Source organism: Aythya marila (genome assembly GCF_965140915.1).
Source record: "Aythya marila genome assembly, chromosome: 1".
Lineage (NCBI taxonomy): Eukaryota > Metazoa > Chordata > Aves > Anseriformes > Anatidae > Aythya > Aythya marila.
Window position 1 is genome coordinate 174663434 of NC_139042.1, and position 19282 is coordinate 174682715.

General features: G+C 46.1%; 1 protein-coding gene across 1 annotated transcript in view; it reads left to right on the forward strand.

Annotated features, from left to right (window-relative positions):
• The first annotated feature begins 566 nt into the window (after positions 1–566).
• The window catches only part of SLC38A1 (solute carrier family 38 member 1), a 40364-nt gene continuing 21648 nt past the window's right edge, over positions 567–19282 (forward strand). The window contains exons 1-4 of the mRNA XM_082777176.1: positions 567–783; positions 8894–9106; positions 15237–15312; positions 15787–15902. Coding sequence (XP_082633302.1) covers positions 8988–9106; positions 15237–15312; positions 15787–15902 — 311 coding nt within the window. The 5' untranslated portion in view covers positions 567–783; positions 8894–8987. The remainder of the gene's footprint in view (positions 784–8893; positions 9107–15236; positions 15313–15786; positions 15903–19282) is intronic.

Genomic DNA, 19282 nt, shown 5'->3' on the forward strand with positions numbered 1-19282 from the left:
TGTACATCTGAACAAAACCTGTGTCTCGCCCTAGCTGAAGACGTTGTGACCCTGCACGCGAATCGCAGCGCTTGCAGCCCATACATCTTGCATGACGAAACAGGAAACGGGCAATGTGCTGGTGCCCAACCTTCCGTGGCCATTTCGGGGAAGACTCCACCAAAATAAATAAATATGTAAGATAAAATAAATAAATAAATAAATAGAATTAATTAAGGGAAAAAAAAAAAAAAAAAAAAAAAAAAAAAAACGCGGCCTCCTTGCTAAAAGGGGCTCTCCTTTGGGCCAGCCGCGGAGCTGCAAAAAAGCGAGCAAACACCGGGTTTTTGTGAAAAAAAAAAAAAAAAAAAAAAAAGAAGAAAAAAAAAGAAAAAAAAATTAAAAAAGAGTTCGCACAGCGGGACGGCGGCGGGAGGGGCCCCGGGCGGGGGGTCCCGCGGGGTCCCGGGGGGGCTCCGCGGCACCTGGCGGCGCGGCCCCGTCCCCTGCGCGGCCCCGATGCCGCGTCGGCGGCGCGCCTTGCGCGCTCCCGGCAGCCCGCCCGCCCACCTCCACATGCACACACCCGCGGCGGGAGGAGGAGGAGGAGGAGCGGCATCCTCTGCGTCCTCTGCCCTGCGATTTAATTCCACCCCCCCCTCCTCTCTTCCCCGGGTCCTCCCGCTTGCGCCGCTGAGGTTATTTTATTGAATTTCTTTAGCGCATCCTCGCTCCGGGGGTGCCGCCGCCGGCAGAGGGGGGGATCCATCGCACGTCGGGGGGGTCCCCGCGGCTCCGGGGAAGGTAAGGCGGCGTCTGATGCAATCGGGGACCGGGGCCGCGCTCCCCGCGCCGCCTTTGTCTCCGCGCCGCGCACGGTGCTGCGGAGCCGGGCCCCGGCCCCCCGCCGGCAGCGCTTTGTCTGCGCCGCGAGCGGCCCCCACCCCCAAAAAAAAAAAAAAAAAAAAAGCCAAAAGAAAAATCGTAGCCGGGTCCGACCCCCGAAAAATGCGCGGAGAGAGCGGGGCCGGCTTGGGGGAAATGGGGAGGGGAGGTTTGGCTCTGGGGAGGTTTGGAGAGGTTTGCGTTTGGGGAGGTTTGCATTTGGGGGGTCGGATTTGGAGGTTTGGATTTGGGGGGGTTGAATTTGGAGGTTTGGATTTGGGGGTTTGCCTTTTTGGAGGTTTGCATTTGGGGAGGGGGAGGCATGCGGCATTCCCCCCCCCCCCATACACACACACACACGGAGGGGGGAGCTTGGAGATAGGGGAGGAAAACGAAGGGGGGGGGGATGAGTGCCAGGATGCTGCCTCGACCCCAAAATGTTAAAGGAAAAAAAAATGTAAAATGGCAGTTAGCAGCCGGGAGCTTTCGCTGGCAGCACCAAAATAATTTTAAAAAATAATAGAAATTTGAAATAATGAGGGTTTTCACCTGCCCTGGTGGCCCCACGTGTGCTGCAGCCGCCGCCTGCTTCGGGCTGAACCCTGCTGGGCCCCCCCAGTGCCTTTCCCTACACAAGGGGCCCGTGGGGTTCGGGTGGCTGTAGGGAAATGCAGCAGGGCCCAGGGCACGCGTGTGCATGGGGAACAGCCACGCTGCGTGCTCCTGGCGAGCCCAAGGAGCGGACAAAAAAGGATCAGGTTTGGATGCACGCTTGTACATGCGTTCACGTGTGTGCAAGGACGTACGGCTCGCAGTACAAATACACACGTGTGTGAATGGACCTAGAGCTCGCAGTATATGCACATGTGGACCTATAGCTCACAGTGCATACACACAGGTGTGTGCATGGACCTGCAGCTCGCTGGTAGGGCAGTGGTATCGATCCATTGTTTCCCCGACTTTGCAACGCAACCTGTAGCTGTAATTTCCACCACCCCCCACAGCCCCCCTTGTGCAAGAGGCAATGGGGAAGTGTGTAAAACTGCGCTTTGTTTATGTGACACTGGAGGAAGTGAAACGAAAGCCCTTTGCGGCAGCTGGCTTCGTGGAAGGCACAGCGGGGATCCTGCCGTGTGCCAACAGCCCTGCTGCTGCTGGGCACCTCCGCCAGCGGGTGCGGGCATCCCAGGCTGTGTCCGTCCCCTCTTGGTGGCCTTGGGTTTTCCTGTTGCTTGAAAGGCAAAATAAGGGGGGCCAGCCATTGCTGTAAAAGTATTAGAAAAAGTAGAAAAAGCTCCTTTCTGATCGATCGAACATGCTCTGGAAGGAACCATGGATATATTCTGAGCCTGACCACCTCAGAAGTAAAGGTGCTACAAGGAGAAAAAGCAAGAGCACCATTCCACCTAACTTTTTCTTCCTTCACCCCCGAAGCATGAACTTCATTTAAAAAGCCTCTGTAAGGAAAATCCATCTATTGCTGAAGGATACATAGCACCAACAATTGCCATTTCCAGCCTAGGAGCCCACTCCCAAATGCTCTGAGGCCACCGGGCAGAAACCTGTCTGAGATCTGGGAACCACCGCGCTTCTGGTGAGCAGAGGCCTTCTGCGGCAGCCTGGTGGCATGGCGCCGACTACAGTGGGGTCGCACCGAATGACTGCTATTTGACTTTGCCTTTTTGGAGGTTTTTAGTCCAAAGAGGCAGCACAGAGAGCGTGGTTCAGCAGAGCACACCACGGCAGCAGCAGCAGCATCCCCTGCCTCGCCGCTTGTGGCAGGGAGCAGCGGGGCCGGCCTGCTGGGCCATGCGAGCCCTGGGCACCGGGCCTCTCCCTCGCCTCTCTGCAGCCTGCGGGAGAACATGGAGGATCGATCCTCCTTCCTGGCCAAACCCTGCTTTTTACAAGGGTTTTAGTGCCTGGAGGGGGAGGAAGGGCGCTCTGTGTTTGCAGGCTCCTCCTTCTCCTCTCTCTGATCCAGATTTTCTAATTTGGGGGGATGTTCTTTACCGGGGGCAGAGGGGTGACTGAGCAGAAATGGGACTTTCCTTCCTCCCCTGCTCTCTCCTTTCCCCCTGTGTTATTTCTCTTTTTTTTTTCTGAGCACCCAGAGTGATGATTACTGCTGCCTTAGAAGTTTGTGTTAAAAAGGCAAAACAAGATGTTGTGGGAATATGTAAATATTTCAAGCCTGAATGAAGTTTTCTTTCTGATACGTATTTACTGCTGTAACCTTAATCTAATCCAAGAAGCCTGAGCAGCCACTCTTGGGAAAAATAGCAGCTTTTCCATGTTGAAAGTGCTTTACAGCCCTTTTCCAGTTAACTCATAATATTTGAGTAAGGTTATCAGGTAAATACTACTCTGAGTCTTGTACAGTCAAGGAAAGTGAAGTAAAGAAATTACACGTAAACAGGAAAAAAGGAAAAGTGAGTTACATGTGAACCTACGCAAAGAGTTCTTCTTTCTGTGGTACAAAATTTATTTTAAATAAGAGTTTCAAAGCTGCTATTTAGCTCTTGTGGATTCATTCTGGTCGTCTGCTGCCCTGCTGTAGCCCATCCTGCAGCACTCCCACTGCACAGCCCCTGTGCAACACAAGAGTTCGTTTATTTGTGGGGGTGCATCCTGGGATCTCTTCAGCAAAACCGAGACTGTTGAGAGGATTTCACAGATAAATATAATTAGGAAAAAATGTGACTATATTCCTCTGCCAAATGCCTTCGCTAAATTGACTGGGAAGGGCTCAGAACAGAAATGTACTTAAAACCATTTTCCTTTATGGCTCATCTTTAAGTGTTTTGCCTGAAGTAATGAATCACTGGGTGAATCAGACTAGGATTTTATGATTTCTGATTTGCCTGCCTTTGATCAGCTGAGTAGCCTGTCGAGACTTAATTCGGGGACTCTTCCCTTCCTTCCTACAGCCTAGAAGGGCAGCACAGAGCGTGATGGGGCAGAGCAGGAGCATTTTCCCATTGCGAAGCAAGGTCACAGCGCCGAGGAGGGCTGAGCATCTGCGTCTGTGCACATCACTCCTTTCTCATCGCATCTTTCTCCAACCTTCCTTGTCGAGTCTCCTCTCACTGGCTTGTTTCTCACCACTACCTTCTTTATTTTAACTGTTCCCTCTCCACATGCTGGGAGGGCTCTGTGCGAGAGGAGCCTGGATGTGGAAGGTGACTGCTTGCAGTCGCCAAGCCAACAGCTGCTGCAGCTGGTAGGGCTTTTGGCAACCTCATTCCCCACGGCCTGACGGTGTTGCTGCTGGTTTCAGGGGCACGCCAGCACCTCCTTGGCCCCCCCCCGAGCCAGGGTGGCTGGGGTGAACCCGCTTCCTTCCTCCCACTCCCAGGGCTGCAGAGGGGCAGTACCAAATAGCTGGAGGCAGTGACATTTTCAGCAGCTCAGATGTTTGCTCAGTGGATGTGAGTCAGTCTTTAATTTCCAAGCTCTTTTGTTATCTCAGTGGCGCTTCTCTCATCTCTCCATTTTGTCCTTCATATAGGTTAGGAGTAAAACAGGAACTTGATGTTCCAGATGTCAGGTGTCACTAATGCTGCACAGAAAGGAGGTGGTTGCTTCCCAGCCTTTCAACGTGATACTGTTACGTCTAAAGCCTATTATTGCTTTTTGTCATCTAAGCGAATAGTCCGTACGCAGAGTTTCAGGCTCGGCATTTCATTATTTATATCCATGGAGTCTTACCGGTCACGTTGCTTTTCTTTGAAAGAACTTTCAACGGTACGAGCAAAGAAAGATGTATCATATCTCAGGCTTTGCGGGAGTGAAACGGCGTGTGAGAAACTCGGGTGCTGGATTCTGATACCTCCTAACCGAACAAGAGGGAGTTCTATTGGCAAAACTCCTTCCGGCCAGAAAGTTGAGTCATATTTCAGCTTTTAAGTAAATTGTCTCGAATTCCATGCTTAAAATTGCTTAGTGTGTCTTGGATATTTGCCATCACAAAGACTGCGGGAAATGTGCAATGAATGAAGTGTGCGGTGAGTGTACAAGTCAACGTGATGAAAACCGTACCCAGAGATGGGCAAGATGGTGTCCGGCCCTTCCCAAACCCTGCCACATATCTGGGCAGCTTCTGGGCAGCCATGTGTCCTAAGATGGCACTTTTTGAGTGATCGCATTTGCAGGGTATGACAACAAATACCTGTAAGTTACAGCATCACCATTACCACCAGTAGTGATATTAGTGTTAGATATCCTGCTTCTAACAAAGGGTTTTCTGATAATACAGCTCTTCCAGGTACTGCCTAGGAAGGGTTCATGCCCAAGTCAGGAGAAGAAATAGAGTTAGATTGTCTTCATGACCATATTTTTTCAAATACAAACTTTTTGAGCCTGTTTCTACTGTTGTGGAACTTTGACAGTCCAGAAGAGTGGAGTAGCAGGATTTGTTTTTTTCTTTTGGTATTTCAGAAGGCAACACAGAAAGGAGCCCAGCTCTTGGAATGTGCTTTAATGGCTTGTAAAGGTCTCCATGTCCTTGAGGAAAATAAACTTGTTTTATCTTCTTGTGTCATCTCACTGTCCTCCTCCTGAAGTCTGTGACCAGTTGTAATCTTTCCCATTTTCTGCAAGGAGCACACGATGAGTAAATTATCCATAATGGTTTTTACAGGACATGTCATGGGATGTCTAAAGAGAAAGCCAAGCTCATAGGCCACAGCAGAGCTTTTTCTACTGAACTGAGGGCCTGAATCAGCTACCAAACACAGACCTTTGAGCTTCCTTTAGAAGTAACTTTAGCCTTTTCTGGTTTTCTCTCAGGGCAATTCATACTTCAATGAACTATTTGCCCATGTGAGTGGGAAAGTTTGAAGTAAGGGCAGAATTCTTGTGTTATTTTTTCTTGCTGATTTATTCTGTGTGTCTGGAGACTGTCTGGTTTGACTGCAAGTATCTGAAACTTCTCTGTTTGGGAAGTTTAAGGATGGTCAGAGTAGCAAGCACAGTGGGATTGCTGCAGCCACTCTTTAGATTATTTTTAATTCATATTAAATAATCAAGCTCAGTCAAGGATTTTTTTTGCCAAGATAACGTTTTTATTTTCTTTTATCTTATGACATTGCTTGAATGAAAAGGCCTTCGGGTAAAAAAACATCCTTCTTCAAGTACAGCTCAGAATCAACATATAGTGACCCTTAACTAGTTGAAGCTTTTATTTTTTCCTTCCCACAGCATCACTGGCACCTACACCAGAGGCACAGCTTGCTTCCTTCCCTCTTCCTTTCCAGCTCAGCATGGCTGGGCAGGTTGTCATCTGGCAGTGCCCAAAGCTGATGGGCAGCACGTGGGGAGAAAACCCGGCTGATGTGAACCCTGACCCTGGGGACTGTCGGTGTTGTTTGGGACCTGTGTGCCGATCGTCACAATGAGCAAAATAAAGCCTGCAATGTAAAATGGGAGTTTTGGGGGTGAAATTCATGCAGCCACTTGTAGTACTCTGCTGACTGCTGAGGGGGCGTAGGGTGGTTAGCTCTGACAAAGGATTTGCACTATATATATCTAAGGAAAGTTATCTTTGCAAAATTGTGGCGGTTTGCTTAGAGTTTTTTTCCAGATATCACGCATATCACCTTTCTCTCTGAACCTGTGAGCACTTCACAGACTGAGCAGTATTGTTGCTATTGTCATCCCAGCTTTACAGATGGAGGTGCTAGGGATGGTGTGGTTATCCTTCGCCAAAGGCTTGCAGTGAGTTCACGCTGTGACAGTTTCAGTCCCCAGCCCCGTGGTTCTCTCTTCGCTGCCCTCATGTTTTGGCACTGAGATCAAGTGTTCTCATACTTGAAAGTGCAATGAATTATTTTGCTCAACAGTGTTTTTGGTTTCAGGGTTTTGTTTTGTTTAAGTAATTCCCTTAACTTAGCGAGAACCTAGTACAGGCTCCAAAACACTGTCACGCTGTTGCAGGAGCCACTCATCTGTCTGAAATCTGGAATCTGCTGAAGTTGTTGCTAATGTTTCAGCTGGCTTCAGTTGCACTAGCATTTTGCTGCATCTTCATTCAATCCTTTTTTTGTGTGTGTGTGTGTCGAATCTGAGCCTTAGTTCAAACAAACAAACAAACAAACAAAAAGTCATCACTTTTGCATTGCAAAGATGCCATGCAAATGAACCAACGAGCCACTTTCCTGTCGGTCCAGCCCCAGCGTTTCAGCTGCACCACAGCAGAAAGGAGAAGCAGGAGCTGCACGTCAGTGAGCTGTGCAGACTGCTTTCCAGCACACTGTTTACCTCACAGAAGGGTGAATTTCAGCACCTGTTTTTGAACATGCTCAGTGTGGAATTTCTTAAGCACACAGGTAGCGATTGGGAAAATCCTCTTGGGGGACCGAGATGCAAAACAGCCCCCAAAGGGAAAGTTGTACTGCTTGAATTTCAGAGGAGCCTCTGCATAGCTTTAAAAATGTCAGCAGATACAGATCTCGGCACAGGCACTGCCACTTCTATTAAGGCATTGTTTATTTTAGGAGCTCACGGTCACAAGAAGCTTCAGGATGCAGTGTGCTCGGCCCTTGCTACCTCAGCAGCTGCTGCCTCCTATGGCTTTATCCTTTCAGAAAAAGATCACGCTTCCCTTCCAAAATAGGTAGACGGTTTTATGCCTCTGGGAAGACTGTTCCAGAATGTCACCGCCAGAGCCACCCCCTGTTTGCCAGCCTGCAGCCGTTTGTCAGCACTGTGCTGCCATTGAAGCACCCAGGAGGACAGGCCCTGATCCCATGGAGCTGCCCCAGCTCTACACCTGGTGCCCTGGGGCAGCATGGGCTTTTCTAAGAGCACACCTAAACTTCAAGATGAAATTATTTCGGAGAAACCACTTACAGGGAAACGGGCCCCTTTGCAAAGGCCTCCTCTGTGCGCTGGGGAGGTGGTGTAAGCCAGCCCAAAGCATCGGGTCCTGTAAAGTTAATTGGGGATGCTCTTGCTTCCGTGGTTGCCTGTGAGTAGTTCGACGGTTTTGAGGTAGCTCTGAGGGTTTGAGAAAATATCCCCAAATGGATCTGGTATGTGAGCATTCCCCAAGTACCCCAGGGTGAATTGCAAATCATTGTTTGGCAGTCGGGCAGACCATTCATTCACAAAATGGGAATTAAGAGAGCTGTGGTGCGGGAGCTGGTTTCTGAATAACAATCCAGTGCCTCAGCATCACGCAGGAGTTGTCGTTCAGCTGAGAGTGGTCAGGCTCCGGAAAACGTTGGTCTTTCAGTTGATTTGCATTTCTGACAAGGAAATGTGTCTGTAGCAGCCTTGCTTGATCTGCCTTTGGTGTTTTTGCTTTTATGCAATGCATCTGTCAGTGAAGAGACCTCCTGATCTCTAAATAATAATTGCTTGGCACAAGCTGTACGTTATTCTTTCTATGTATGAGGTGTAAGCTTAGAGACCTGTTTCTGTCCCTGTTCAGCATAAGTTCATCCATACACAGAGTATCCTTTGTAAATCTTCTTTACCAAAAAAAAAAAAAAAAAATTCATACATTCAACTACCTGGAGTATAGATAGCAGCAGAGGAGAGCACTGTGATAACTCTGTCCCTCTGTTTCTCCACTTAGCAGCGGCACAGAAGTGAGGTATTTTATATTTTTAAGTAAAAGGCAACAGCGAGAACATACAGAAGATGAACACAGAGTAACTAAATGGGCCTTGGGCAAGCAAACCATTTTTATTCCTTAATTTGTAGATCGTGAGTCTCTTTCTTCTGAAACAAACAGAATTGGTTTGCTCACCAATTTATATCTACCGGTACCATCCTCAGTAATTGGTTGTGGGACTGGTTAAACTTGTAAGGTCAGGACTGAGTAATTTTGTAAGGATCTCATTGAGGAGTTTAACATCACTACTCTTCTGCAATGCATTTATGTTGCAGCCTGAAGTGCTTCTAATAATATCAAATTGGTTGGTAGCATGGTCCCTCTTGTCCAGGTGTCACTGCATTCTCCTGGTCATACTGCCTGCTGCTGGTGTGCACGTACATTTTGGGCTTTTTCTGTTTCACCTAGGTCGCTGACACTGTGGCTGCAGATTACCCACAAGACCTCAACCAAACACTAACATTTCGAGAAACAGTTGGATACGTACAGTTCCTCGCCCAGGATGCCGTTCAAAGCTGGATTAGAACTGACTGAATTGCAGAATATGACTGTCCCCGAAGATGATAACATCAGCAATGATTCAAATGATTTCACAGAGGTGGAAAATGGCCAGATAAATAGGTGAGTATTTTTCCACTGACGCTGCCTGCGCTAAGAAACACACTGTTTAAAAACAGCATTCTAATTTTCAGTATATGTTTTGAATTATTCATCACCAAGTCATGCTCCATTTGAAGATGTAATTTGAATTTCATATGTGACATCTGTTGGGCATAGGCTGCAACAGCAGATAAAGCAAACAGAGTGGCAATTTATTCATCGTTTCAAATCTTTCAAATTAGTCTAATAAAATGCACAAACATATAACGTAGCAAAAAGCCAACATTCTGGGACCTCAACTCACATACAGTGGAGAGGCAATAATAATAAATGCAATTCGACCAAGAGAATAGCAGGGGGCAGATCACTTTGTTGACCTTCAGTCTCTGCTGTGACAGTTGTAACCTGCCTGGCCACATCCCTGGCTCCAGGGTTGTGGCACGTGCGGCTGGCACTCACTGTTCGCTCCGGGGTGGGATGGACCAGGCAGCAGTAGCTGTCCCCAAGGCAGGGAGAGCGAGGGGCTGGTCAGAGATCTGCATCTAACTCGTGTCCATCTGAGGAGTGCAGCTCTTTATCAATTTGGGTGAAAACTGGCCATTGAGTTTCCTACAGGATAGTCATTTACGGAAGGGATGTGATGGCACATCTGCCAGGTGTCTCTGCCGGGCACCAGCATCCAACAGGTGCTGAGATCTGCTGCCGTGCCCCGGCTGGGTTTTGCAAGCTGTAGAGCACGAAGCTGTTTTCTGTCCAAGGTTCCTGCTGAAGTGCTGAGCCCCAGGGGGCAGGGCTGGAGCCAGCCTGGCCGGGGAAGTCCTGGGGCAACCGCCAGCTGCACCCTGCAGTGCTGCGACCACAGTGCAGCTGCGCTGGTGGAGGTGAGGGCTGGTCAGGAATTTTCTGATGCAACTGCTTTGATGGAAAGTGCCAGGGCGAAACACAAACCACTTCTGTTAAAAAAAAAAAAAAAAAGTGAGAGCAAGAGAAAAAAACCCCTCCAACTTTGCCAAAACAAAACAATTCCTGTATGAACCTGCTGACTTTCCTGCTGGCTCCCCCGGAGCTCAGGAGCTGACAGCGGTGGAGGCGCTCCCCGGAGCCTGCTGAGGATTGATGTCCTTGACAGGAGGAGGGGTGGCTGAGCTCTTGGCTGGTGCCACAGGTAACTGGCAGAGGGAGAAACCCCATTAGTCCATCCTCTTTCAGTGAGTGCTTGTGGAGCTGTGTTGTGAGCATGGCCAAGTCTGAGAAGTGTCAAGCAAAGGAGGGAAGAAAAACGTGGTGTGAAAAGGGTCAGAAAGACAGAATTTCTAAGTCCTGCTCTGGCTTTTCAGGCAGATGAGCATATTCCACAGTTCTCTCTTTCCATGTGGGTGATTTTCTTCCTCCACGGAGCACCACTTGGTTGTACCAAATATCCCATCACTATTTCCCCTCTCCATGGGCACCTCCTCACTCACACATCCTGTCCACTTCTGGTGTGCCCTGTGCGTAGCGCTGTGCTCGTGCTGCTCTCCACCTCGCCACTCCTTGCCCCTAATGGCACCCAGACCCCGTTCTGCTCCCCGCGGCAAGCACATCCTCTGACTATATGGTTATTCCATTCCTACAGCTGTGTCAGCAAACGCCCGGTCCCTGTGGGATAAGAGGTTAACGGGCATACAGAAGATCATCTTCTGTGACACACGGCGTGTAAGGCCTTGTGAAACTCCAAAGTCCACCAAAATCAGTGGGACTTTTTTTTTTGTTGTTGATTTCACTTGAGCTTTAGATTAGATCTGTAATTTTCAACTGACTTTTTTTTTTTGTTTCAACTTGTTTGATTTCACACTCCGTATTTCATTCTGAACCGTGTTTTTTTTCTCAGTGCATAATTTTTCAAGCTGAATGTAGAGCAACGTTTTTAAGGGTCTTTTGGGGACGATACGGCAGTGAGAAGCAGATTCCAGGTCTGATTTAAACCCCAAATATTTCCTGATCTTGGAAAAGAATCCTCTAGTTCCCTCCGGATTTCCAGCATTTTCTGGACCTGAATATGCCTTTATATATTCAGTTGTATGTAGGGAGGGGATGTCATTTGGGAGGGGCTGTGTTGAGAGGGGTTTTTCTTTGCATGCAAGTGTTAAATATTTTCTGGGAATGCCTATAAAGGAACTTGCATCAAATCCAGGCATGGATTTGCCATCTTTTAACCATTCATCCTGGCCACACAACTGTGCCATCGCTGAACATGGCATGTATCGGTGCTTAGGTGACCTGCTGCTTCATGTGACAGCAGGACAAATCCACTAAGCCGTTCAGCAAACTTGTAACTATGATGGTGCTCTCAGGAAGCTGCTGGCTAAATGCTTGTCCTGGTCTGCAGCTACTCGTAAGTTTTGGAGCCCTCCTTGTTCAGTTAACAAGGTTGCTGGTAGCTGTATCCAGATCTGGTTGAAGTTCTGTAGAGTAAGCCAGAGCAAGTTTTCTTCTGCATTTCTTGTTCCTGCTTGCCCTGGAAATCTTTGCCATCGCTCAAGCTGCAGCTCCATTTAAGAAACTGCCTGAGGATAGGGTTCTGTCAGCTTGGCAAAACCAGCTTTCCCTAACAAATGTTTAAGGCATTGTCAAATATCACTTTAAGTTAATTATGTTTAAACGTATCTGAGATGGCTAAATGGTTTTAACTCTGCTTAGCCAAAATGGTTAGCTCCAGGATATCACCTTTATCAAACATTTCTCATTTAAGTCCTTTAATAAATTAAATTTTGAGACCGTGGTTAAGCACGGTCCTTTTAAAATCACTTTATCAATAAGACTGAGTTTCTACGTTTTACTAAATCAAGCCAGAAAAAGAATCGGATTAAGAAATTCTTTCCAAGCCAACAATGAGGCTTCATTCATCACAAGGACGAGCTGATTATCTTTTGCCCAGGATGTTTTATAAATGTATCTAAAATGTTTTGCATAAACATGCTTGGCTGTGATGTAAGAAGTACACGAGGAAAGCAGAAACATACAAGAACGGGTTATGCCTTTTAAGGCTAAGCTCTCAAAGTGAAGACAAGAAACAGCACAAATGGGTTTTGTGCGTGTCAAGGAGTCGCAAGGCGCTGAAGGCACAGACTGCCTCACTGTGCTTTTGTGGGGCACCTGTAATGGGGCTCCAGAGCTTGCACGAATTGGGAGAGTCTGCAGCAGTCAGCTCACTTCATTCCAGTCAGATTTATAAAGGTCAAATATACAACATTGTGACAACTAATAGCTCATTTTCTAATCTGTTAAGCAGAGCAGATGCATGGCGTGGTTTAACCAGAAATGTTAGTCTTATAGCATGTGTTCCTTTCATATACCATAGGAAAAAGGACACTGAAATTTTAAGAGCATTAAGTTTTTATAAAAAAGGCAAATCTTGGGAAAATTCATGTTGAATCTATCTGAATCTATTAGACTACCTTTGCCCTACTTTCTTCTTCTTCTTTTTTTTTTTTTGTAAGTTCAGCAACACATTCCATTCCCGGGAAGTGTAGGGTGTCCCACGGTGCGTCCGTACCACCTACGGAGCGTGGTCCCGAGGCAGCCTTCTCGTCTGGGCTTGCCAGCTGAGCTGTCTGCACCAGCACAGGCAGCCGCAGCCAGGGCGCAGCCGGCAGGACAGACAGACGCCCTGCAGCCCCACGGCCCCCTGCTGCAGCGCACAGCCAGCCCCCCGGCTGGCAGGCAGGGCTGGGAAGCCCCCTGCAAAAAGCTGGGCACCGTGCGTCTTGCAGGTCTGCTCACCTTGTCAGAGGAGACAACAGGCTGGACAGCAAACACAGTCCATTTTAACATACAACTAACTCAAAAGAAAGTGCTTTGGATCAGTTTATCTTATTAGACTGGTTTTCTCCAAGGAAAGAGTAATTTTCATTGAACTTTAATTCCAGGGAGTAATAATTATATAGTATCTACAGATTTGTTGCTTTTGTGATTATTAAACAGAGACTGAATGTGTACAGATGAGCAGAAGCAGGGGGATCAGACTTGTTAACTCCTCTCCTAACTCTAACGAAATCTGAAATGACACATGACCTCTGTGGCTGAAAGAAGGAGGCAAAGCCCACAGATGTTCCAAGCAGCGCTCAGAAATCCAAAAAAGACAAAACGTTTCTCTGTGCTCCTGCCTGTACAAATTGCCTGCAGGGTGTTTCAAGAGAGAGCAGGAATGTCTTTGTCAGACCGCTCACGCTCAGCTGCCCGTGCTCAGGAGATGGGCTTTAAACAGACGTGGAAAAAAAACCCACATGCTCTGAACCTATAGAAGTCCGGGTTGAAACTTTATTCCGTGAGGGTGAAATACCTTCCCGGTGAGCTTCAGAAAGTTAATTTTGGATCATTCCAGCTTAGAAGTGGTTACTTTTCACTCCTTAAAACAGTAGGGGAGGATCAGCCATCTATTCCAGCTGCTTTAGGGCTGGTGAACCTGGCCCATATATCTATTTTACAGCAAATTAGTTTCTGAAGTTAGTAGCTGTAAAATTCTAGGATAAGCCTATAGTTGGTTTATATTTATAATAGAGCAAATTGAAACAGACTGATAGGTAGGAATCAAAGTTGCAAAATAAAAAAGCAATAACACTAAATACATCTTGCCAGCTTTGCCCGAATTTAAGGATAAACTCAAAATGTGTGTGTAGTAGCGAAAGGTCAAACTTCCAAAGATATTTGCTTCTAAGGATTTTAGCCTTAATGTCTAACGAATGAGCACAAGGTATGTTTGATGAACAAAATACTAATGACATGGAGTTCAGTGCGTCAGCTGCGGGATCCAAGTCAGCAGCATGATCTTAGTATATCTTAGAAGCTGTGCTCTCATGTATTGGTAGCAATTTGGTCACAACCAGGGCAGTGAGGAACTTTGATAGAGCTCTATATTTATAAATTCAGCATTACATTACCAGACTGAGTGCCTTCGGATGTATGGAAATAATGCACAGCCAGAGTCTGAGCTGTGTGTCTATGGTCAGAAGTTCCTGGCTGTGGGAACTCTGTGTTCAGCTTACTGTTTGCTTGTTTTCATTTAAGAAGAGCCACCTTAATCTGCCTACAGCAAAAAGGGGTCTGAAGCTTGGTGACGGCCTCTGGCTAAGTTTGTAGTGTGTGTGATGGCTGATGCAGTAGGCAGTGCTCAAGAACCATCTGTAAATTAGCAGAGATGCCAGGGACTTAATTGTGCATAAACTTTCAAAAGATGAAAAGCTGAAAGAATGTTTTATACAAACTAAAATTGTTTGTTGAAGAGAATGTCTGGGAGAAAATATCAGCTCACCCTAATCAGAAGTGTCATAAATCCCTGGGATACCAACACACAAAGGCAGGAAGCAAATCTTGCTCTGGTGTCGGTGAGATCTTCAGTGGGGGGGGGTGCAGAACAAGCAAAGGTGCAGAGAAGGAAAAATCATTTACCACATGCTCTCCTGCACAGAGGTGTTTAATTTTGCAGTATGGTGAATTCAGTACTGAGTTTTGAAAGGCTTTTTGATGACAATATGGTAGCCCAAACCTGAGGTCCGCCCGCAGAGCACGTCACCCAGTTCAGGGTGGTCCCACCCAGAGCTGGCTGCATGCAGCATCTCTTCCTCCTCCTAACTCCAGCCACATCAGCAGGATGGCAGCAACTCAGGGCTTGTATGTGGTATTCCCTCTGGCTTACCCTACTTGCAGGGTGCTGCATGGCTCAGTGGTGGCAGTACCAAAGCCCAGGGAGCGCAGTCAGGGAGGGCACAAGCATCACGCTAAAGACAGTGGTGGCTGCATCTCTGCAGGACACCTGGAGAAGCACGTCTTGCTAGTGTCTGTGCAAATTCATTGCTTTCCTGCCCACAAAATTGATGCTTTTTCATTACTAAATCTCCTAAAATACCGTTCCCTAAAATTCCGTAAAATCTCCTAAAATACCATTCCCTAAAATACCATTCTGATCTTGTACAAGTGGTACCTTTACTGAGGCACAGTGTGTGCTGGTGTCAGGGAACCGTAATCGGGCTCCTTAAATAGTTACGAGTTTGACCTCTTTTCGCGTACAGCTTTTATACATTGTGTATTTTGTAATCACATGCTGCTTACAGAATTAACTTGTTCGCATTTTCTAACCACTCCTGCTGGAAATAAATCCTCTGACTTCTTTCAGCAAGTTTATTTCGGACCGAGAAAGCAGAAGAAGTCTCACAAACAGCCACCTGGAAAAGAAGAAGTGTGATGAATATGTAAGTCCTTCTTGCTGGTCTTCTCTATCAAAATGAACTGTACTACATTGGGTGTTGGGAGGGCCTTTAGACGTGGTCTTGAAAAAGTGCTGGTTCAAGGAAAGGGAAGTCCCCAGGCCTGTGCTGGGCAGGAGGCCATGGCGGTTCCTTATGGCCTTGCAATATATCACTCGTACCTAAGATGTCCCACAGGCGTGGTGAGAGATGGGTTTTAAAGCTGAACCTGTATGAGTTGTCTGTTGCCTACGTATTTACTGGAATTTAGGAAATCTGTAGGACAGCAATCAGAATATAGCTGTGAAAAAGTTCGGTGTTTTTTTTGTTTTCTTTCAAACCTCACAGTTTTTACTAATTTGCTCCCACAACAGTAGATACTTCTATCTGATATATCATGTACCCTGCAAGTCGAAGTGTAATGGCATTTCTGTGCTCTGTTCCAAGCCGTTGCTGACCTGTGAACCTCTATTTCTCCAGATTCCAGGAACAACTTCTCTGGGAATGTCCGTCTTCAACCTCAGCAATGCCATCATGGGCAGTGGCATTCTAGGCCTCGCTTTTGCATTGGCCAACACAGGAATTCTCCTTTTTTTGTAAGTGTGAGCGGGTTGAGGATCTGATCTCTCTGCAGTGCAAGCGAGTGCAGTGATTTACGGTCCGTTTGAAACGTGATGTGCTTTTTCATTACTTGAAGTCACCAAACTGTATAAGTAGCTTGGAGTTTGGAGTACTGGTGGATGGTCAGTTGTTTCACATTCTAAAGATGCACTTAAATACTCAAGTACATTCAAGCCTGAAAATATTAGCTATGTTTTTCAATATTTTTTTTTCAGTCAGAGTGGTGGGGAGAAATAGCCACTAGTTGTGCTTCTGGAGCAAATTATGTCCATGCCGTTGACTACTGACCTGAGCCTAGCCAGGGATTTTTCCTATGGTCTACAAACTGCACATACATCGAAAACAGCAAATTTATTCAGCAGTAATACTTGCAGTGTGATAGTACCTACTTCTTGCGTGTGTCACAGGTTCTCTACAGCTTTCAGCAAAACATGGTGCAATATCTACTTTTTTAACCAAGAAAAAAGAATATTTGTATTCTTTTAAATGTTGCATATAGTGTTTTTGTCTCACTTCCACAGTTTCTTCAGTTTCTTATAGGAGAGTCCTTATTAGCCAACATAAATACAGCCAAGATTTGAGTATAAAAAAGAGTTGAGGTAGACTACTTAACTCCACCAAAAAAGAGGCATTTCATAAAACAGAATTTTATAGTTTAAAAATGAAACAGTGCCAGTGAATGAGTAAGACACAGAATACTGTGTTATTCTGGTTTGCAGTGTGAGACATTTCATTGTGAAAAGTGATTGTTAAGAAATCAGTTGGGAATTGTGTGCAGAATCCAGTAATAAATGTTCATTGAGGGAAGAAATACAATAATTTACAATATTTGAGACCTGTTCAACACAGTTATTAAGTTTACAGATCACTCTACAGAGGTGTCATTTTCTGAATGTCAGAACCTAAAAATCTAGAACTTACGTTATTTCTGTTTTTTGAAAATATATAATATGAGCCCTGCATAGAGCAGAATGGATGGCCAAGGTGGTATGTATAGCCATCTGCTCTGAGGTTTCGTGCCAGCATAGCTACATCCATGCTGCTGGAGTACAGTTTGCTGTGGTTGGATAAAATCTGGGAATAATCCAAGGAATTAATCCACTTACATTAAGAATGTACAAAGTCTCATAATTGTGTTGCAACTAAGCTAGGCTATAAAGTAGATGGACACTAATTGAGTTGTTTTTTGTTTTTTGTTTTTTGTTTTTTGTTTTTTGTTTTTTGTTTTTTTATTCAGAGGGACTGAGTTCATTTCATTTATTTATTTATTTATTTATTTATTTTTAAACCAGCATGTGATAGTAACCTGTTTATGATTCTCCACCCATGCTCTCTGATAAGCACACCTTGGAGGGCACAGACTGGGGTTTGCAAAAACTGCTGTAACCAAAGAAGTCACCTCTGCTCAACCTTGTTACCTCTTCTGGGAGACCAGTGTCTCAGCTAAAGAACAGTAACTTTTTACATCTACTCTACAAGAGGAGATTTTAGAGCACCTTCAATTTCACCCTCAGTTGCTTTAGTTTTCCATAAGTAATCTTATCCTCTTCTCTCTCTCTCTCAGCAAAGTTTTTCATGAGAGTTTAAGTGAAATGCATTTGCTCTAAAGGATATAAAAAGGCAGTTTCTTATAAATGAAGTAGATCAGATAAGTGGTGTGAAGACTAGCAAAACTTCAAACAACTTGTGGTGGAAACCAGGCTAGTCTTGGTCCGAGTAGTGAGTGTATAGCTGTGCACCACCTAACTGTACAAAAACCACCAAAGCTGATAGCTGGGTAGAGGTTTTATATAGTAAATAACAGCATTATTCTCTACAGAATTAGACCATGTGGGTTTAAGTGAGAGTAATTGTTTTTGTTAGTTTTATAATGCCTTTAGATCTGTTAGCTTGGAGATAGATCAGCCTGCTGAGATGAAAGGTAAGGAAGCTAGCAGGACCTTTCTGACCGGGCAAGCAGAGATTTTGCCTTTGAAGCCTGGAGATACAGCATCCTAGCGTGCTGTCTGTAGTTATGCCTGAAAATTGAAGTGCTTTAAATTGCCCTTTCACCATGCAATAGACTCATAGTTAAATGTAGACCATTACTTTTTTATTTTTGCTCACACTCTCAGTCAGTGCGTTTTTCCCACAAATGTATGGTTCTGCTGTCTCTGTCCTAGGCAGATCTTAGAACCATTTCTGCTTTACAAGTGATAAAAGATAAAGTCCTAGCATGAATTTGATTTCTTTTTGCACATGAGAAAGCACTTACATTCATTACTCTTGAACAGCAGAAATCTGGAAAGTTTCTAGTTTGCTTTGTCCAGGTCATCTGTCTGCCAGTGCTGGCTCGCACCAGCTCTGAAAAATAGAAAGCAGAGGAGGAACTAAAGGAGCATTTTCAGCTCGAACAAAGCAGACCCAACTTGATTTCCACTCTCACAATTTTTATGCTACTTCAGTGTGAAATGTGCACCGAGTGCACCAGGATCAGTTCAGATCCTATACTCTTGGCATAAGACGTACAAAGTAAATATGGTGATGGGTATGTACTGTCACATAATATTTGCATAACTGATTGCCATAGTAAAGTGTCATACTCTCTAGGCAAAACAGCAGAGGAACTCTGAGGAACTTAATCCTAATATTTTTAATAACCACAACCTAGACTGAAGAAGAACGTCCTTTCTTGTGTGAAAAAAAATGGGCAGAAAGCCTTCTTGCTGCAGAAAGATGCTTCAAAAAAGAACAAAAGGCTTGGGGAGGTAAAGAAGGGCCAGGCCAGCTGGGAATGGCAGGAGCACTTGTAGGTAGCTCGCCCTGCTTGTGGTTTCACCCGCAGCAGAGCGATGGATTGCACTGCAGAGACATTCGGGCCGCCCAGGCATGAGGTGCCTTCAGCCCATACTTAGCCCCGCAGTGCATGGGGTCTGAAAAACCCTTCTGAGAGGCAGAGCTTGTCGGATGAGGTGCAGGGTGAGGTGACAGCTGAGGTTTCACTCTGCTCTCTGCAGCCGCCTCTGCTGAGGTCGGCTGGAAGCTGTCACCAGGCTGGGTGGCCTGCAGTGGCATGGCCCTGCTCTGCTTTGCTCCTCCACATCCCATGCCTTATGGGGTTCAGTGCAGAAGGCAGGGGGCTGCCCGAGCCCCTCAGGCCCTGCAGCCTGGACTCCACAGAGGGCTGGGGACAGTAAGTGTTTGAGCCAGCTTGGTAATGTGGCAGCTGTGAGCAAACAGCAGCGGTGCCACAGGAACAGTTTGTTCTTCCTAGCCCTGTATCAGTCCCCTGCCTTAAACTGTTTATTCTGGATTTGTTGGGGGAGGTGAGCTTTGCATGCGCTGATTGCTTGCAGAGCTGCCAGCACTGCTTTAA